The sequence below is a fragment of the Carcharhinus amblyrhynchos genome, unplaced genomic scaffold (genome assembly GCF_965287045.1).
Source record: "Carcharhinus amblyrhynchos unplaced genomic scaffold, sCarAmb.v2.hapA scaffold_40, whole genome shotgun sequence".
Lineage (NCBI taxonomy): Eukaryota > Metazoa > Chordata > Chondrichthyes > Carcharhiniformes > Carcharhinidae > Carcharhinus > Carcharhinus amblyrhynchos.
This window is the reverse complement of record NW_027649781.1, coordinates 4386579-4408714: the sequence shown is the minus strand read 5'-3', so window position 1 is coordinate 4408714 and position 22136 is coordinate 4386579. Positions and strand designations below refer to the sequence as shown.

The 22136-nt window shown below is 46.3% G+C and overlaps 1 protein-coding gene across 1 annotated transcript in view; it reads right to left on the bottom strand.

Moving 5' to 3' along the window:
- Positions 1 to 20463, bottom strand: part of LOC145335741 (uncharacterized) — a 39404-nt gene extending 18941 nt beyond the window's left edge. Inside the window, exons 1-3 of the mRNA XM_080181460.1 lie at positions 18728 to 20463; positions 16964 to 17060; positions 16615 to 16676 (exon numbers count right to left, since the gene is read on the bottom strand). Coding sequence (XP_080037586.1) covers positions 16615 to 16676; positions 16964 to 17060; positions 18728 to 20205 — 1637 coding nt within the window. The 5' untranslated portion in view covers positions 20206 to 20463. The remainder of the gene's footprint in view (positions 1 to 16614; positions 16677 to 16963; positions 17061 to 18727) is intronic.
- Positions 20464 to 22136: the final 1673 nt, after the last annotated feature.

Here is a 22136-nt window from a genome sequence, read left to right as displayed (position 1 = left end):
CTGTGAGGCAGCAGTGCCAATCACTGCCACCCAATATTTGTGGGATCTTTGTGTGCCAGTTGGCCACTGCACTTCCTACATGGCATCAGTGACTTGCACTTCAGAAGTGACATAATGACCAAACTTAGTGGTGTTTAGGCCAGAGTCAGACTGGATGAGGATACTGCACGCCACTCCCCCCCCCCCCACCACCCCATCCCAGATAACCCCTGCCGCCATACCCCCAGCTTAGAATTCAGAAACACCATCTCACTGCCCCTGACAGACTCACCCGCAAAGTCAATCAGTGGCTAATCACTTCCTGCTGAGAGGAGGTTGTCTCCATGGAATCCAGGGCTAAGGAGCGGAGTCTTAACATAGAAAAAGAGGCTGATCTTTCAGGAAGGAATTAGGAAGCATCTTCTGAGCAAAGGGTAGTGGATATGTGGAGTTCTCTTCCACAAATGGCAATGGGTATCAGCTGATCAACTGTTAGATATAAAATGGCAACAGGTAGATTTTGGTGAACTAACTGGTTTTAGGGAGCGAAGGCAAATTGATGAGTGATGTTAGTATTCTGGTAATCCAACAGCCTGGATGAATGAGTTCACATCCCGCCATGGTAATTTATAATTGATAAATCTGCAATTAAAATAGTTCAGTAAAGGTAGCCATGAAACTACTGATTGTTGTTAAAAGTATCTATCCGGGTTCACCAATGACCTTTTAGGGAAGGAAATCCATTTCTTTTAATTCGTTGGATGTGGGTGCCGTTGGCTCGGCCAGCATTTATTGCCCATCCCTAATTGTCTCTTCTTGAGTGTCAGATGACCTCGGCTGTCCTTACTGGGTCTGGCAGACAGACACATGACTCCAGTCCTGTGGCAAATGTGCTCAACTTTGAATTGCCCCTTGGAGTGGACAAGCGAGCCACTCAGGTGTACCAGACCACTGCAGAAAGCAAATAGTGTGGGGTGCACCTACATCACACGGACGGTGCTTGCCCCATACCTTCCCAAGGGGGACAATAAATGTTGGCTTTGCTGTGATACTGCCATCCTGAGAATGGCTTTTTAAAAAAGTTAGGTTGCAGATCAGCCATGATCTTATTAAATGTCGGAACATGCTTTTGAGAGCTTAATGGGCCTACTCCTGATGCTGGTAAATCAATACTTCCTCCCCCAGGAAGAAGGCTGAGTTATCAAGGTCAGCCTGGCTTTCTCATTATTTGGAACTTGCTATCCGTTTCTTGTTCAGTTATGATTAATTGACGTTTTGTAAATAAAATACTGGGACCAACCAGGGTCAGATTTGACACAAATATTCTATGTGGCACATTTCAGTACGGCAACGTACTGGTTGTGCACGTAGGTTTTTTTTATTCATCCATGGGACATGGGTGTCGCTGGCTGGTCAGCATTTATTGCCCAGCCCTAGCTGCCTGAGGGCAGTTGAGAGTCAATCACAGTACTGTGGCTCTGGAGTCACATGTAGGCCAGACCAGGTAAGGGCAGCAGGTTTCCTTCCCTAAAAGACAGTAGTGAACCAGATGGGATTTTTGACATGGCCAGCAGTAGTTTGGTAATTCCAGTTTTTTACTGAATTCAACTTTCAACAGCTGCCATGGCAGGATTTGAACGTGAGTACCCAGAACAATAGTTGAGTTTTTGGAATAATAGTCTAGCGATAATAGCACTAGGCCATCCACTTCCCTTGTATGAAGTTATGCAGGTTAATGGTTCTCCCGGGTGAATTGCTCAAGGGTTAAGGCTGTTAAGACGGCTTCAGAGATCCTCGTGTGTGTATATAAGCAGAGGAGAAAAGCAAGAATGATGGAACAAACACTTAGTCGGCCTCTGCCAAAGTATCGCACCCAATCCTGGGCACCATACTTTATCAGAGATATAAGCCTGAATAGGGTAGGAAGAGATTGTCTGGAATGGTCCAGGGATGCAAGTTTCTTTTTAGTTCATCTATTAGTGTCACAAGTTAGCTTACACTAACACTGTGATGAACTTACTGTGAAAGTCCCCTAATCACCACACTCAGTGTACCTGAACACGCCAGAGAGAGAATTTAGCATGGCCAACGCACCCTAACCAGCACATCTTTTGAACTGTGGGAGGAAAGCAGATGACCTAGAGGAAACGCACACAGACAGGGGGAAGAACATACAGACTCTGCACAGACAGTGTCCCAAGCTGGGAATCAAACCTGGGTCCCTGGCACTGTTCAGCAGCCGTGCTAACCACTATGACTGCATGCCATCATTGAGAATGCAGGACTCAAAAAGAGAGGTTGAAGCAGCTGTGATTACTCTCCTCAGAGCAGAGAACGCTCATGGAAATTTACTTGCATCTACTTAGTGCCTCCACTGTTGTAAAACCTCCCAGGCAGCTTAAAAGCAAGTGCTCAAAATTGTGAAGGGTTTTGATTGAGTAGACAGAGACAAAGTATTGCTAGCAGCAGGAAGATGGGGGTTAAGAAGCTTCTGATTCAAAAGTGATTGGTAGGGGAAGCAGAGGGGAGAGCACAGGAATCTCCTTCTTCTCATACAAGTCAAATGATCTGGAGCGCACTGTCTGGAAGGACAGTGAAAGCAGAATCAGTGGTTCACTTTAAAAGAAAGAACTGGATCTGCAGAGCTCCAAGGAAAGGTCTGGAGAGTGGGACAAATCAGATGCAGCTCTTTCAGGGCACCAGTGTGCAGGCACAGTCTGGGGCTGACATGATTTCATTAAGGGATTAGATATAGCTCTTTGGACTAAAAAGGGGTATGGGGGCAGAAGTGGGGGGGGGGGGGGGGTGGAAATCAGGATATTGAATTAGATGATTAGCAATGATCAAAATGAATGGTGGAGCAGGTTCGAAGGGCCAAATGGCCTGCAGCTGCTTCTAATTTCTATGCCCCTCTCCCTGCTTTAACCACATGATGTAGAATATACTGTGACTGTGGCAGTGAATCAACAATGCTCTCTAGGGGAACAAACTAATTGCTACAGTGTGTAAACTTGTACAGAAGCCAATACTATAGTTATTCTGATTTTTGGAGCTATGATGCATTTGTAATTCGATAAGAATCAAGTCAGAGAAAATGGAAATGTGACCAGGATCTGAGTGTGAAATTGAAATTGCAGGAAATTTTACGCTGCTTTTAAATTACACATATGGTATTGCACACAAAGAGAAATACATCTGTTAAAACTATAGATGTCTGGTCTGCTTTCCCTTATCGGAATGGCTTGGTGCCTATACAGGTAGCTGCTTCTCAGGTCCAGCTTCCTCTCAGAGTGCAGAAAATGGATCTTGGGCCAGCAGCCTCAGTCCTCGGATGGAACTCAGACTGTTCTCTGCACCAGCTCTTCAACATTCACTTCACTCCTTCTCAACCCTCTGCCCAATACTTCCAAACAATCGCCCGCTCTTGCCAGTCAGGTGTAAAAACGCAGCTTTAGCAGTCCTGAAACTACTGTGACAAGTGCAAGGTCCAAAATTTTGAATCTGAGCTGATCATGCCCAGAATTGTTGGGTTCATATGAAGATCAATAGTCAGAGTGAGATGAGAGAAGGGCAAAGTATTGAAGTGGGAAAGTTGAGCTTCAGTCCCAAAGATGCAGAGTTCTAGAAGGTCCAGAGCAAACCTCAGGCCCAGTCAGCCTGAAGGTTGGTTCAAGGGTCAAGCTGGTATGAGGTTAGTTCAAATGTGAACTCAGCCGTGATTATTTCAAAAGGTTGGCGGCGGGTCCGCAGGCTGGCCCAAGGGTCGGCGGCAGGTCCCCTGGCTGGCCTAAGGGCTGAAGAGGTCCAAGGCTGGAACAGTGTCTAGTAGAGCCCCAAGCTGGAATTGCAGGCCTAAGGCTTTGAGAGGAACACCAATATAGAGTACCCACTGCAAAATCAAAAGTAATGAGAGACAGTGATTTGAAAAGACTAAACGTTTTGTGGGAACACATACAATTATTTTGACCTTTGATCTTGTACAAAACGCTGCCAACACTTACATGCAAAGAAAAATGTTGCACACCATGACATGCTGCTCGGAACAACTTTTTTTAATGTTTTCGTCACAGGTAATAATGACCATAATTAAATTTATTTTAAAAAATTTGTACAAATCCAGTTTTAATACTAAGGTATTACAACAAAGCTAATATTTAATTTATACACAGGCAATTATACTGCTAACTAAAAAGATCAATATCTAGTTCTCTTAACCTCATTTTCTTGGGGTTTCCAAATAGGCACTACTTAATGATCATTAAGTTATGTACTTCGTGTTAAAGATCAGCAAACATGGCTCTCTCCCCCGCCCCCCCCAACACACACACATATCGGACAATACTTCTTTAATGTTACAACACAATACTGTAGAGTAGATCATCATGGCAGAATGGATGCTGCAACATACATACACTCAAGCACATATATATACTCACATACGCTGCCTGAAAGAAAACAGTGTATACCGATCATAAGAAACAAGAGAACACTGAGGGAGATCCAGCCAATACCAACAGAGTCATGGGGCCTCTACAAAGAGGCAACACAGTCCCCACAGGCATCACATGGAGACAGTAGACAAGTCACTACTAACACTGAGATTCACACAGAGATAGTGGGATGCCCCTTGTTAGTGTGGGGAGTAATTAAGAGTCACCTACAGCAGAGTCACGAGTAGGGAGCAGCTCCCAACAAACCTTTGGTTTGACCATGTTTATGTTTATTTATTAGTGTCATAAGTAGGCTCACATTAACACTGCAATGAAGTTACTGTGAAAATCCCCTAGTCCCACACTCCGATGCCTGTTTGGGTAAACAGAGGGAGAATTTAGCATGGCCAGTGCACCTAACAGCACATCTTTTGGACTGTGGGAAGAAACCGGAGCACCCAAAAGAAACCCACACAGACATGGGGAGAACGTGCAGGCTCCACACAAACAATGACCCAAGCTGGAAATCGAACCCAGGTTCCTGGTGCTGAGAGACAGCAGTGCTCGCCACTTTGCCGCTGTTCTGCCCTTGGAGGTGCCTAGCATCACTCTCACTTTAGAAAGAAAGCAGAAACTCTAATTCCTCGACAAAAACTAAACCCTACTCTTGCCAACCTCCTACTTTTCCGCCAGTCCATTTTACTGTAAGCATTCTCCGTGTCCTTCAGATGGCTAAACATGTTCACTTGGATGACTCCCTCCTCCTCTCACTAAAATACCCCTCAATTTTTCTGTTGTGGAACTAGACTCCTCACTCACTCACTATCCTCCAGCAACACATCCAAAACACCAGTCTTCACATGAAATCAGCAAGGGAGAATAAGTGACTTTGGGTGTCAGAACCATTATAGCTGATCCTGCTGTGAGCTGATTTGGTTCATCTGAACCCAACTCGTGAGTAGGAAGCCGATGGGATCACGTTGGAATCCAAATTGAATCGGGCAGGATGCTGGTTTGACCGAGATAGGGTTTAAAATTGAGTAGAGGTGGAAAACCGGACGGTGGGAGGGTATAGAAAGAGTTGGGTTAAAATTGTCCCAAAAATGTCCCTACACAAGTACCTTTTCAGTAAGAACGTGATTAGGAATGGGAGCCTCAGTTGCCTGGCTGTCTGCTCGAGTAACTCACCTGATGAAGGAGCAGAGCTCCGAAAGCTAGTGGTGTTGGCTATCAAATAAACCTGTTGGACTTTAACCTGGTGTTGTGAGACTTCTTACTGTGTTTACCCCAGTCTAACGCCGGCATCTCCACATCATGTCTGCTCGAGACCAGGGGAACCAGTGTTAGAAACAGCTTCAAAATGAGAGGTCTCTCATTTAAGGCTGAGGTGAGGAGAATCTTTTCTCTCACATTGGCCTGTGGAATTATTTTCCCCAGAGAGCAGTGGAGGCAACACCACTGAATATTTTTAAGATGGAGTTAGTTAGATTCTTGAAAAACAAGAGAGCCAAAGAGAAGAGTGGGGTGGAGAAGAAAGTGGAGTTAAAGTCACAATCAGGTCAGCCATATTAGAGCAGGTTTGAGAGGCTGAATGGTTTATGCTTGTTCCGAATTTGTATTTTCGATGGCTACCTATGGCACCCTAACACTGCTCCAGCACTGACCAGAGGTTGGTCTGGTCTATATCTGTGTAAGTTCTGGTCATCCTATTATAGGAAGGATATTATTAAACTGGAAAGAGTGCAGAAAAGATTTACTAGGATGCTACCGGGACTTGATGGTTTGAGTTATAAGGAGAGGCTGGATAGACTGGGGCTTTTTTCCTCTGGAGCATAGGAGGCTGAGTGCTGATCTTAGAGGTCTATAAAATAATGAGGGGCACAGATCTGCTAGATAGTCAATATCTTTTCTCAAAGGTAGCAGAGTCTAAAACTAGATGGCATAGGTTTAAGGTGAGAGTGGAGAAATACAAAAGTGTCCAAAGAGGCAATTTTTTCACACAGAGGATGGTGAGCGTCTGGAACAAGCTGCCAGAGGCAATAGTAGAGGCAGGTACAATTTTGTCTTTTACAAAGCATTTAGAAGTTATACGGGTGAGATGGGTATAGAGGGATATGGGCCAAATGCAGGCAATTGGGACTAGCTTAGGAATTCAAACTAAGAAGGGTGGCACAGAAAGGCTTGTTTCCATGCTGTAAACCTCTATGACTCTATATGGTTCCTATACCCATTGACAGAGCTAAAATAGTTCCAGCAGTTTATGGGTTAGTACAATTGCTTAAGGGTCTTTCAATGCGCGACTTCATAAATACATTGCGCGATCTGATAAATACATTGCTTAAATTACTAGTTTATGTACTATACATACATCTGACAAACAGGTACACACATTGAAAAGACTGGGTGATTAACTGCCAAATGAAACTTAACTCAAATGAGGAGGAGAAGCAACTTAGGGAAAAGAAAATAGAAAATCACCGACTGCTGAGAAAATAAGAAACTCAGGGATACAGGTGGACAAAGCAGCTTTGTGGGTTAGCTGAGTTATCAAAGCAGAAAGTTTGATTTCCAGAGGTGTAGAATTCAAAAGTAATGCATTGATATTAACATGAGTAATTGGGGTGGGCCATATATCCTCTGCAGCCTGCTCCCCATTTAGTAAGGTCATTTAACCTCGACTCCACTGCTGAGATTTTCCAACACTTCTTGTTTTATTTGTCTTCCATCTATCAAACCCAAGAGTGTGAACAAAAGGGAATCTAACCCCCTCCCCTTGACATCCAATGACATTATGATCACCAAATCCCTGTCAACATCATGGACTGGAGGTGGTGTCACTATTGATCAGAAACTTAACTTGGCTGAACAGGTCAGACACTGCCACTTCTGTATTGAGTGACACTTCCTGACACCCCTGCCCCACCAACCCCATCCTCACCTGCCATTCCCCCAACATGCCTAAGTGCATCTCCAGCAGCATCCACAAAGCTCAATGTCACCCAGAACAAGGCAGTCTGCTTTGACTGGCACCCCATCCACTAGTTTAACATTCACTCTCTCCACCACCTGCGCAGTGTACACCATCTACAAACAGCAACTTGTCAATGGTCCTTGGGGAGCACCTTCCAAACCCACAACCTCTGCCACCAAAGGGCAGCAGATGCCTAGGAACACCACCACCTCACCAGTTTCCCTTTGAGGAGCACACCATCCTGCCTTTCGTCCCTACATTGTCAATCACCATCAGTACAGTGGGTGCACTTACACCACACGGGCTGCGGCAATTCAAGATGGTGGTAAAGGGCAATTAGAGAAAGGCAATAAAGGTTGGATGTCTCAGTAGTTCCCACAAGCCATGAGTGAATAAATTTGTATAGGCCCTAGTCAGATTGTACTTTCACTGCCAATTCCACACACCCCACTATAAGATCAGCATAGAAGCACAGGAGAAAGTTGGGGAAGTGAGGGGAGATATTTAGAAGGATGTGACCAGAACTAAGAGATCACAGCTCTCCAGAAAGTGTGAACAAGTTGGGCACTTCTTTTGCCTTGAGAGAATTAAGTGTGACCTGATCTTCAAAATGATGAACTTGGAGGAAAGGTGTTGAGTTCTAGTAAAATTGAAATCTTGGGCCCACAAACACAAGATTAACAATAATTTAACTGATCCATCCACTGGGGAAATGAGGAATTCAGGGAGTGGTTAGAATGTAGGATTCGCTACCATGTGGACCAAGGCAAATACATTGGATTTATTTAAAAGGAAGTTAGACAAGTATATGAGAGAAAAGGGAATAGAAAGATAAAAGTTGAGAGGCTGAGATAGGTAAGTGGAAAGGGATGGAGTGCATAGTTATCCTATCATATATCCTAAAATGTAACTATCACTCCAGTCCAGCTTTGGCCCCTTCCGAACAAACGAACGTGATAATTTCAGGAATTTTCACCTCACAGCCTGAAGTGGGGTCCAAGAAGTTCAGAGGACTCCCCCTCCACTCCACCCATTTCCAGCTGCACACATCTACATGGATATCTGGGCACAGAAAAGGATAGGTTGGAGGACTGCCAATGGCCTGGGATTGTCCTCGGATCTTGCAGGAGTTAAAGTCTAATCTCTGGGGAGTCAATTTATTGAGGCTTTAAAGAAATGAAAATTCGTAAAAGCAAAAAAGGTTTTTTTGGTATCGGTTACAAAAGTAAATGAGTTGTTGTGTTGGGGGGAGACAATCAAAATCACCCGAATGGGTAAGGTAGAGTCTATTTGCTTTCCAATCGGCCATCTCTAGGCACAGCACAGTATGGACAGCCTGTGCAACCAATGGAGATGGTGTAATGACTTCTTCAGAAACTGGCATCCTTACTGTCATGTGGATGCTCCATATCATTCATTAATATCTTACAGATGAGCAAAATCCTGTAAAACTTGAAGCTTGTGGAACATCCCTGCTTAGTGTATTATAAATGCTCTCTCAAGTCCCACAGCAAAGGTCAAGGGCTGGCCATCAGTCTTTTAGCATCTTCCAAAGGATAGGTAACTTGGCATAGATAAGAAGCCCGCTGTATTTTTTTGCATGGGTTGTAGGGGGCTTGTGGAATCAATGTAACACATGCCAAGCTTTCACCCAGGAGATACCAGGCTCGAAACCCACCCACTGTCCCATAGGGAATGTACATCTGGCTAATTAATGAACAGCATTGCTCACCATGACTGGCTGCCACTTCTCCACAGGGTTTATGTACTCCTAGCTCTAGCCAATGGACAGTATGTACAGTGCTAAAAGTAGCCAGTCTATCATGCCTACTCTGGCCATTAGAAAGAAGCACTTAATTAGTTCCACTGTCCACAGTCCTGCAAATTTGCCTTTGCAAGTGTTTGTTCAAATTCCTTTTTTGAAAATTAATATCAAATCTTGCAAATCAAGGACAGGTTACAGACATCTTAGACTTTAACAAACTCTCACGTTTTTTGCTAGATGTTAAACAGGCAAATAGTCCTGTATATTCCATAATATATAACAATCATAGGCATACACAGGATTCCAACTGTGTTTCATGATTACTTGCTGAGCAACTTCCCTGTTGCATGATGCTGATTAGCTTACCCAGTGTGACAAAATTGTCAATTATATGACTGACTAGGGGTAACTTGAGGGGTCCACTAGGCCATATGTACACACAAAAAAATGGCACTTTCAATCATCTAAGTTTCTATTAGCATATTGAGAGGCACACTATGTAACACATGCATTGGACACGGAGAAACAAAATAGGCTGAATCGCTTTCCACATCCATTATAGCACACAACCATTATTCAGCTCAATCTACAGAGATGAATAATGGGTGTACAAGGAGCAACTAATGCCAGGGCACCCCGGTCCTATTCAATTATAATCCCTACAGTACACTGGGAATAACATATATTCCACATAGTTCAATGCAGTACAATGATCCTGCACATGTTGTATAGGACACTATGGGTATCGCAGGCAATACTCTCCTAAACAAAAACAGAAAATGCTGAAAAAGCTCAGCAGATCTGACGGCATCTATGGAGAGAGAACAGAGCCAACGTTGAGTCTGGATGACTCTTCAAGAAGTGGAATCATGAAAATTAGGCCCCCTCAGGTTTCCCCTCCCTACCCCAAAAATAAAAATTAACCCACAGCAGAGCAAACACCTTTATTGGTGTGGTTAGAACATGGAACCTGTTACAGGAAGTTATAGCTGATAGCATTGGGGCATTTAAAGAGAAGATAAGCACATGAAAAAGGGTTATAGGAGATGATGAGGATGGGCAGGAGGAGATGCATTAACACTGGGCAGCCCCTAAAAATTGTGAGGAGGAGCAACAAGGTAGGGGAATACAAAATGAATGGTTGGATCCTAGGAAGTACAGAGGCTTAGAGGGACCTTGATGTTTATGTCCATAGATCTCTGAAGGCAGCAAGACAGGTAGAAAAGGTGGTTAAGCATATGGGATACATGCCTTTATTAACTGAGGCACTGAATACAAAAGCAGAAAGGGTATGATGGAACTGTATAAAACACTGTTTAGTACTTTGTGCAGTTCTGGTTGCCACACTATGGGATGGATGTGATTGCACTAGAGAGGGTGCAGAGGAGATTCACTAGGGTGCTGCCTGGGATGAAACATTTGACTATGAAGAGAGGTTGGGGTTGTCTTCCTTAGAGCAGAGAAAGCTGAGAGGGGACCTGACAGAGGTGAACAAAATTCTGAGAGGCAGAAATAGGGTGGACAGGAAGAAACTTTTCCCCTTAGTAGAGGGGAAATCAGAGGACATGATTTAAATTAAGGAGCAGGAGGTTCATAGAAGATGTGAGGACAAACCTTTTCACCCAGAGGGTGGTGAGTACCTGACACTCACTGGTAGGGTGGTAGAGTGAGAACCCTCACAACATTTAAGTAGTATTCAAATGAGCACTTGAAATGTCATAGCCTACAAGATTATGTCCATGCTGACCATCAAATAATCATAGAATCAGAGAATCCCTATAGTGCAGAAGGCAGCTATTTGGCCCAGAGTCTGCACCAACCACAATCCCACCCAGGCCCTATTCCCATAATCCCACATTTGATGCTGTTAATCCCCTGATACTAGGATCAATTTACCATGGCCAATCTACCTAACCCGCACATGTTTGGAGTGTGGGAGGAAACTGGAGTACCTGGAGGAAACCCCACAGACACTGGGAGAACATGCAAACTCCATACATTGACCCGAAGCTGGAATTGAACCTGGATCCCTGGCACTGTGAGACAGCAGTACTCACTACTGTGTCTCTGGGCAGAAAGGCCTCTTTCCATCCTGTAAAGCTCTATGACTGTAAGTTGAGCCAGATGGCTCGTTTCTGTGCTGTGTATTCTAAGTGAATACAGAAGTGACATAAAATCCTCTTGCCCTCATACAGTACAACCTGCCCACCGACCAAGATAACAGAAATCTTTGGGCAAAGGAAATGTCCCATAATTTGGTTTTCTAGTAATCATCAGGACATAGGATTGGAAAGCATCTTGACTAATGCTGAAATTTAGGGGAGATCCCCTTGGCATACCACATCAATTAGCCTCAGCGATTACTGGGCCGAGAAGATGGGGCAGGGAAAGAGTACACATCTTCATGAGACCTACGTGTCGGCCCATCTGTTCAACACCACATCAAAACCTTGCCAAAAGTAAAATCAGAGATTTAGAATCGATGAGAGTGGAGGAGGTTCCCACATTTTGACCTTCAGATTGTTGCTTTCAAAATAACTTTCAACCTGCAAATTCAGAACCATGAAACTAAAGAGTAAGTTTCCGGGGAATGCCTTTCGTGACCTCAGGATGTCTCCCAAAATGTTTTACAACCAACAAGACACTTCTGAAGTGTAGCCACTTTATAATGCAGGAGATGTGCGGCCACTAATTTATGCACAGCAAGCTCCCACAACCAGTAATCTGATAAAGACCAGATCATCTCTGTTTGATGATTTTGATTGGAGAATAAATCTTGGCCCCAGGATACCAGGAAGAACATTCCTTCTCTTGGTTGAAGTGGTGCTGTTGAGAACTTTAGTAGTTCCCAAGCAGGGAGACAGGGCCTCGGTTTAATATCTCATCTGCAACAAAGCAAGATATTGGAACTGAAGGGGGTAATGTGAGTCCAGTGAGTCATGGCTGATCAAATCCACTTACCTGCCCGCTCCCCACACCCCTTCATTCCCTGAGGCATTAAAAATCTGCCCACCTCAACCTTTAATATATTCCAAAATTGGAGATTCACAGCCCCCTGGGGTAGGGAATTTTGAACATTCACAACTTTTTGGGTGAAATGATTTCTCCTCATCTCAGTCCTAAATGACTGGCTATTTATCCTCAGACTATGTCTTTTCCCCAGTCAGGGGAAACAACCCTCCCTGTGGCCACCCTATCTAGCCCCTTCAGAACTTTGTGTTTAAAGGAGATGAGCCCAATTTATCCAGTTTCTTATTATGGGACACCCCTTCCTCCTAGGGATCTATATAATGAATAATCATTGTACCCTTTCCAATGCAAGCATATCCATTCTAAAATGTGGAGACCAAAACCACACACACCACTCCAGATGTGGTCTCACCAAAACCATGTACCAAGACTTCCTTACTTTTGTACTCCTTACAATACGGGCTAACATGTCATTTGCTTTCTCAATTGCTTGCTGTAATTGCATGTTAATTTGCTGCACCTGCATGCTAATTTGCTGCATTCTTGTATCAGCATGGCCAAATCTCATGAAATCACCAATCACAAGTTCTACACCTTCTAAAAATATTCTAATTTTTTATTCTTATGAGTAAAGTGGATAATGTCACGCTTTTCCCGCATTATATTGCATCTGCCATTGTTGCTGCCCGCTTCTTTAACCTGTCTGTATTGCCTTGCAGCCTATGTCCTCCCCACAGCTTACCTGCCCACCTAGCTTTGCAACATCTGCAAACTTAGATTTGTTACTCTGTATTTCCTCACCTAAGTCACTAACAGATATTGCAAAAAGCTGGAAGATGGCACCCTCCAACCATGTAGCACTCCTCCATTACTGCTCTGAAACGTCAGCCCTATTTAGGTGTTCTGGTCCCGAGTGCTAAATTATACCATGACTTTGAGTCCCAGTGCGAGCAGCACTGGCTGGAAACTAAATAGGAGACGGAATTTCTTAACAGTTCCTACTTAAATGTTACATTCACTGCAGATTGGCACCTGGCAAACCGCTGTAATTGTACATCATTTTGACAAGTGTGTAAGGACGTAAGACAAAAAAAAACCCAAATACGCACAGAAAGCAAATAATTTGTTAGCAGTTTGTTGGCCACAAGATTAACTTCAGAACAGGATGATACTCCAAAGGCAAAGCACTTGAATGCTAAGAGTGAAGGATCAGGGAGAGGTGTTCGACAACACTGCCCTGAGGCCCTGCATTTTCATCCCACCTCCACTCATGCACGGACAAACCTGTAACATTCCAGCTGTCTGCCACAGATTTTGAATTTTTCACCCCACCATAGCAAGATTGGTGGTGGGCAGAGGGTGCAGTGAGGGATATTTATGAGGATTAGTGAGTTTCCCCCTGGGAGCAAGTGAATGGGACCCTCCCCTCCTCCAAATAGACAGACCTGTCAGTTCTAATGTTTTATATCCCCCTTTCTGGGGAAATGTCATTGTGCATGATTGAAATCAGGAATCCATTTGTAGAACTGCACCATGCAGAGCAAGGCCATTTGGCCAATCATGCTGCCTGTACTGGCTCTTTGTAAAAGATATTAGTCCCAAAGCCATTTTTAGTGATTGGGAGGGTGTGGGGAGGGGGCAAAATTACCCCATTCCATCATCCATCATGGTTCTTACAATTGTGTCAGCCTTAGCCGAGTTGGTTGCACCATCACCTGTGAATGGCAAGGCTTCAAGTTCAAATGCCACTTCGAGACCTTGGACATATAGATATGTAAACGAACACTCCAGTGCAGGAACACAGGGGAGTGGGGGAAGCGTGCTGCACTGTCAGAAGTGACATCTTTCTGCTGAGATGTTAAAATAAGGCTGAGGTGGATGTCAAAGATCCAATGGCGTTATTTCAGAGAGCATGGGAGTTCTCAGTGACATCTTGGTCATTGCTGATCCCTCAAAAACAAGTTCTTAAGAGCAGATTTATCTGGTTAACATCCTGTTACTGTGTGTGCGTGGCTTAGGGGGGTGGTTTGCTGTGAGCACAATAGCTGCTGCCATTTCACTTACAACAGTGACTATGTTGGCTGTGAAGCCTTTCAAGATGCCCACTGGTCATGAAAAACATCAGATCAATCCAAGCCTTAGTTTCCCTGTCTAAGTTACCAATAAACCATGGTACGTTTTACAACGTGAATTCGAAAACAGCACACTTCCCAAATAATTTAATATTTCTACCACACTGTGACCATGTGCTGCCAAGGGGAGTCAGAGTAGACTGATCAAGAGGAATCAGCAGATTAGTGAGCTGAAGGGAGACACACTGGTACAATGTTAACCTAACCCTAAATCTCAGTCAATTAGAATACTGACATTTCACCCGATCCTGTGGATTTTTTTTTAAGAAGAATGAGAGGTGATCGTGCTGTGATATATAGGATTCTTAAGGGGTTTGACAGGGTAAATGCTTCTCATTGTGGAGTATCTAGGACCAGACGACAATTTCAGAATAAGGAGTTGCCCATTTAAGTTACAGATGAAGTGGAACAACTTCTCTCAGACGGTAGTGAGTGTGTGGGATTCTTTACCACAGAGGGCTGTGGAGGCTGGGTCATTCAGTATGTTCAAGGCTGAGACAGATAGATTTTTAACCAGTAAGGGAATTGAGGAGTATGGTGATAAAGCAGGAGAGTGGAGTTGAGGATTATCACATCAGATCAGTCATGATCACGCTGAATGGCGGAGCAGACTTGATGGGCCTAGAGACCTACATCTGCTCCTGTATCTTATGTCTTATGGTCTTTTTCCCTGAACCCCACCCCATCAACTCGTCCCCCAGTGACCTCTTCTGGAATGTCCTCAAAGCATCCCAGAAAAGATTAAACGTCCCCGCTGAATCATGGGAGCCCCTAGCTTATGGGTAACCAAAAATGGAAAAGATGCATTCGGGCACGCACTGCAGGACTTCTCCGGGACCACACAGAGGCAAAGTCGAGGCATTGGAGAGAGGCCACAAACTTCCCGATCACCTCATCGACTCCTAACTTTCCAAGCTCCATCTGGATTGCATCTGGCAGAGCCTATGTATTGCGTATACTACTCACCATTTCACCTCAGTTTCCATGAACTAGAGAGGATGCACGTCATCCTCAATATCCTTCTCATAGAATCACATAAGGCAGGAGGAGGCTGTTCAGCCTATCCAGTCTGTGCCAGCTCTTTTAAAAGGGGGCAAGTTAGTCTCACTCAACCAGTCCAGTCCCCAAGGCCCTAATGCAGACCCGGATATTGATGAGAGGGAATGGATAAAGAAGCTACACACTGTGGATTAGGAGCATTGACTGGAGAAACCAGGTGTTACACGTAAAACCCTGGAAAAAAGAGATCAGAGAATATGACTTCACTCCACAGCCTCAGGATGTTTGACATGGTGACCAAAATTCCCCTGGAAATGCCTTGATTTGGGAGTCATCAGAAAGAAGTCGGACTGATAATCTTTCTGGGAGGGGTGAGGGGTAATGTGGGTTATAGAGCAAGACTTGACTCTTTTAATGCATGCCTCGCTGGCCTCCCAGCTACCAACTCCATAAACTTCAAACTTGCACCACATTCACCCATCAAACTGTGCTCACTGACTTACATCAGCTCCCAGTCCAGAAAGGTGCAAAATCTCACTCTTACTCTCAAATCCCTTCCTGACCTCAAAATCCCTCTGTCCGTCATCTTCTCCATAAGTGCTGACTATTCCTTACATGGTTCTGCATTGTGTTTTCTTTGAGTAATTCTCTTTTGAAGCAGAATTTCGCTGCGTCAAAAGGTGATATATAAATGCAAGCTGTCATTGAGGTTGAAGGGTGAAAGTGATTCCAGAGCCCGTGATGGTGTGTTAAAAGCAAAATACTGCAGGTGCTAGAATCTGAAACAAAAACAGAAAATGCTGGAAAATCCCAGATCTGACAGCATCTGTGGGGAGAGAAGAGAGCTAACATTTCGAGTCTAGATGACCCTTTATCAGAGCTGCTCTTTGATGGTGGGAACTACTGGGGTGGGGGGGGCGGGGGTGGTGGGAAGAGCATTCAGGACCCACAGCGGAGGGCAGCACAGTGGTTAATGCTGCTGCCTCACAGCACCAGCCCCGGTTCGATTCCTGACTTGGGTCACTGTACGTGGGGAGTTTGCACATTCTTGGGTTTCCTTTGGGTGCTCCAAACTCCTCTCACACTCCAAAGATGTGCGGGTTAGGTGGATTGGCCACACTAAATCGTCCCTTAGTATCAGAGGGCCCAGCTAGGGAAAATATGTGGGGTTATTGGGATTGGGGCCTGGCTGGGTTTGGTGCAGACTTGATGAGCCAAATGACTTTCTTCTGCACTATCAGGATTCTATGACTAATCAAGGCACATGGCACAAGTGTTGGATTGAATGCACCCATTCCTCATCGAATCTGTGTTGGTGCTCACGGCAAGGCAGGCAAGCCAAATGCTTTAGAGAAATTTGGCATTTACAGGGCTTCCTGACACAGGCTTGAAGCCACGCCGGTGTACACAGCGGATACCCTCATGTGAACCTGAAAGACACAGTTAGCAGTAAAATCCTTCAACTGAGGCTTTCAGTCACCGACAGCCCTCTGGGGGTTAGTGGTGGAGGCATCTGGCTGAAGTGCCGCCTCTGACTCGAAATTCAGCCTCGCTTTCAATCGGACGGCCTAGGACTTCACAAAATAACCTGTAAGCTTAATGCATTTTAACTGGTGTCCATGCTGTGGGGGAAACTATGAAATGATAAATGGGACAGTGTAGCAGTGGCAATAGGAAATGGGGGAAACGAGGGTGTGGGGTAGTGGGGGAGCGTTACCTGGATTTCACATTGTTCAAAAACGCTGAATCCCCATTGAAGTGGTTCTGCTGTTTTGGACCAGCTGCTCTGAAGTGTGGAGAAAACAGCCTCGTGACTGCAAGTGAGAGCAAACATTAAATTGTGGAGCAGGGAGAAACAGGGACTGCATTGGGGTGAAATCTGTTGGAAGACATTGGTTAGCACTTCTACCCCACAGCATCAGCGACCCAGGTTCGATTCCCGGCTTGATCACTGTCTGTGCGGAGTCTGTACTTTTGCCCCACATCTGCGTGGGTTTCCTCCAGGTGCTCCCACAATCCAAAGATGTGCAGGTTAAGTGGATTGGCCAGGCTAAATCTTTAGTGTCCAAAGATGTGTAGGCTAGATGGATTAGCCATGGGAAATACGCAGTGTTATGGGGACAGGGGGGAGAGGTCCCTAGGTAAGACGCTCTGTCAGACAGTTGATGCAGATTTGATGGGCCAAATGGCCTCTTTCCGCACTGTTGGGATTCTATTCGATGATTCTATGAAGATGATCAAAAAAGCTCCTTAACTGCTTTCTCTTGTTAACACTTCAGTGAGTCAATATTTTTGCTAACTGAGCTAGGTACTGAAAGGGTTGCTTGTGACTTTGGCAGGATGGGAAGTCAGCGGTGTGCTTGCTGCAATTTCCACTTAGCTGTCAACACTACCTGCCGATGGCACAACCTCCAGAGACCCACCCGCCCAATGTATCTTCCTGCTGCCGTGAAGACTCCAACGTGAAATATATTTTACCAAGAGAGAGAGCAGGATAGCTATTTGGCCTCCTGTTACCCGATCAATCCAGAAAAGCCTACAAGGATCTCCTCCGCTGCAGCATCCAGCTATGTTGCTCTCAGTTAACCCCGACACTTTTTTTTAACTTTTACACAGGAGTGCGATTAGAAAAGGGGATCACTTTGCCAATTTCTAGAGGTGGCTCCTTAAACTTGGCATCTCCCTATTTGAACTCCAGTCTCTTTGTCACAAATTGCAACAGCTTGCATTTCTATAGCGCCACCATAGAATCCCTACAGTGCAGGAGGTGGCCATTCAGTCCATTGAGTCTGCACCGACCACAATCCCACCCAGGCCCTATTCCCACTGCCCCATGTATTTACCCTGCTAGTCTCCTGACATTAAGGGACAATTTAGCATAGATAATCCACCTAACTAGCACGTCCCTGGAACATGGGAGAAAACGCAAGCACCAGGAGGAAACCCATGCAGACACAGGAAGAATGCACAAACTTCACACAGACAGTGACCCGAGGCCAGGAATTGAACCCGTGTGCCTGGCACCGTGAGGCAATAGTGTTAACCAATGTGCCATCGTGCCACCACAATACTTGACACTGAGCCATAAAAATGGATATTGCTTAGAATGTGCCATCCAGTGCTTGCTTTCAGTGGATGTTAAAATGAGCCTGCAGACAAGTGTGGGCTCCCATGGCTGGCCCATTCTTCATCTCCAGCTAGACCGATGAAACAGGGTTTGCAATGCCCGGCCTCAGTTATGGGTGGCGGAATTGGTTGGAGCGCCAGTCAGCCGCCGGCTGATCGATCGATCTTAAGTCGCTGAATTGACTGATTTCGGGTCTCTCTGGACATACGACAAACACGTACATGAGGTTAGCTTATACAGAATAACATACAGTACAGGAAGGAAGAAAAGGAATGGAGATTGTGAAGGGACTGCTTGACCAGTCTGTCTCCCCACCTCTCCAGTGCTGACTTGCTCTCTCTCTCTCCATCTCCTCAGTTGGTGCCAGGGTTGACAGTGGTTGCCCGCTGCAGTTTCTCACAGGCTGTCTTATGCCGCAGAAAGCTGTCACGCCACATGAACTTCTTGCTGCAGACATGGCACTCGAAGGGTTTAAGGCCTGTGTGGATCTTCATGTGTTCCACCAGGTGATGCTTCATCTTGAACTTCTTGTTGCAGATAGTGCAGCCGAATGGTCGGAGGTTGAGGTGCATGTTGATGTGCCGGTCCCGCTGGCTCTTGTGGGTGAAGCTCTTGCCACAGTGGCACGCGAACATCTTGACGCCAGCACCCGGGCTGCCTGCTGCGGCCTGCACCGCTCCATGGTGGGTGGTGTCACCCTGAGGCCGATAGATTGCCAGCTGACTGCCCTGGACCTGGCATGGGTAGCCCCGTAGGCTCTCGTCCAGGGGCTCGTAGGCAAAGTCCTCGGAGGAGCCGCAGTAGTCGATCTGGTCTTCGAAGGTGTGTTCCTCAGGGCCCAGCAGCTCAGGGCCAGCCAGGGTACACACGTCACTGATGCTGAGCGCCTGAGGACCACCGCGCCGGCAGCCCACTGTCTTCACAAAATGCTGCTCGTCCTCCTCACACGTCAGCACCAAGTCCTCCTCCGGCTTCTCCTTCTTGACATAGACCCAGCGCTTGTGCGGCACAATGCTGGGCTGGGAGTAAGCCGGCTGGTGATACAGACTGTCTGGGAGGCCCCCTTCGGCCGGTCCCCCCCCCACCAGTTCCCCCTGGTTACTGGTGACCTTGTGCTCCACCTCCTTGCCTTTGCCGGCTGCCTCGTCCTCCTCCTCCTCCTCGTCCTCCTCTGCCTCCTCCTCGTCCTCCTCCTCCTCCTGGTGGGTGCCCATCTTTGCCAGTGCCGCCTCCTCACTCTCAGGCTGGGCCTCGCCCGCTTCCCGAGGGCTGAAGTAGTTGCTGCTGCTGGGTGACTGGTTGTCGGTGGTGCGGCAGGCCCGCTGGCCACTGGGGGCTGGGGCGGGCGGTGGCTGGCACTCCCTCAGCAGCTCGGTGCACTTGTCTACCACGTGCCACATCTGCAGGAAGCTGCCCACCGTCAGATAGCTGACGATGTCCGTCGGCAACACAGCCAGCCGGCCGGCGTAGCAGGAGGCCAGGATGCTCTCGAAGGCCCGGGAGTCCATTACGGCGGGCAGCACCAGGCGACTGGTGTTGCGGAAGAGCACCTGGTCATGGAAGTAGGGCGAAGAGGCTGCCAGCACCGCCCGGTGGGCCTTGAAGACTTTGCCCTGCACGTGGATGGAGATGTCGCAGAACTTGCCTTCCATCCGCTGCTGGTTCAGACTCTCCAGGAGACGGCTGCTGAAGTTGGGGAAGTCCACATACAGCATGGTGCTCCCTGAATCCATGGCTGCTTCACTCCTGGTTAACAGAGGATAAGGGTGTAAGGGAATGGGGTGGGGAGAAGAACAGGAAAGAAAGATAGTGAATGGGAGCAGCAGAAACATCTGGTAGAATGGGGGCTGTCATGTTTAACTAGTGGAACCCTAAGACTGGCATATCAAATTGGAGATAAGGATGGGTGTAAAAGCCAGCAGCCCATCTCATCCTGTCAGCTCTTCGAGGTCAGATTGGGATAAATAATTAATGTCCCTCCCGCCCCTGCATGTCCTCCATTATTCTGTTAGGCCAAGCCAGATGTATATCTCAACTCCAAACCTTTGCTCCACACCCACCAATAACTCTACCTAACAAACTCCTATCAATCTCAGTCTGGAAAGCTCTAATCAACACCCCCATCCCTCCCTCCCTCAATTCTTTCAGGGGAAGAGTTTCCACCCCCTGGCTGCACCCCCCCCCCCCCCGCCCACACCACACTCTGCGCTTCATGACATCACTGTCACAAGGCTGAGTTTCTAACTTTAAGGTGAATGCTCATTTTGTTTGTGTTCTGAACACCCTTCAGGACTTTGTTCTGAAGCATCATGGTCGTGGGGATAGCACGGTGGCACAGTGGTTAGCACCGCTGCCTCACAGCACCAGGCACCTGGGTTCAATTCTTGCCTTGGGTGGCTGTCTGCATGTTCTCCTTGTATATGCATGAGTTTCCTCCGGATGCTCCGCTTTCCTCCTACTGTCCAAAGGTGTGCAGGTTGGGTGGTAAATGCACAGGGTTACGGGAAGAGAGGTAATCTGGGTAAGATGCAATTATGGAGATTCGGTGCAGATTCAATGGCCCAAATGGCCTCTTTCTGTATTGCAGGAAGTCTATTGTTCCCTCTATCAGCTATGTTATCTCTTACCCACCTGTTTGTTATGCCATGCGGTCCATTTAAGATTGTGCATTACTTAATGTCCAAGGGCAGCAGGCTTCTTATTAAACTGGTCTAAGGTGTTTGCCTGCAGAAGCAGCCTCAACGTAGTAAAAGGCAAAATTACCATCATTCCAGATGACCATTGTCTGCTCTCCCCTTTGTTGGGGGGGGGGGGGGGGGTGGGGTGAGAGCTGACTGGAGGTGATTTAACCTTAGGGTCACCAAGCCTCAGGCAAGGGGCAAGGGTGAGAAGGCCGGGCCTTCGTGAATAACCTCAGCCAATGTTGTTGGCGTCATGAACCAGCCGTCCAGCCAACTGAGCTAAATCCCGAAACGTGACCTCATGGCACAGTCACATGATAATGGAAAGCCAGATCCGTCAACCAGACTGGTTACATTTCAAAACCGAAACATCCCCATTTTCATCTCTAAAAAAATATACAAACATCTCCCTTTTCCCAGTAAGGAAAGGACACATTTGCATGAACGATCCTGCGTGACTGAACGTCACCCAAGTTACCCACCACACACACGCCCACTGTTCTAATGCAGCAGCAACTGCTTGTTCTCCTGCACCTGACACCATGTTACATGGTACAAGGATAGCAGAGTTTCATCAGTGTCTTGTTTCTGATGAGTCCTTGCTGAAGTGGTCTTAAGATGCCTGCTTCCACAGGCAGCCTCATGGAGTAGTCACACTACAGAAACCCAGATGTGTCAACCAGAGGGGTTACATTTCAAAAGACAAACACATGCATCTTAAGGGACCGCTGCTTGTCTGTGACCTGTTTGTTCTCTGCTTGCCACAACCTCACAGCTTAGAGAGGATGGCTGCACAAATAGTTTATCTTATCTATCCTGTCAGGTCCCTTTGTCACTTTAAACATCTCCATTTGATAACCCTTTTTTATGTTTGTTCTTGGGGTGTGGGCATTGCTGGCTAGGCCAGCATTTATTGCTTATCCCTGATTGCTTCTGAGGTGACAGCTAAGAGTCAACTACATTGCTGTGGCTCTGGAGTCACACGTAGGCCAGACCAGATAAGGACGGCGATTTCCTTCCCTAAAGGACATTCATGAACCAGATGCGTTTTTCTGACAATCGACAATGGCTTAAGCCATGAT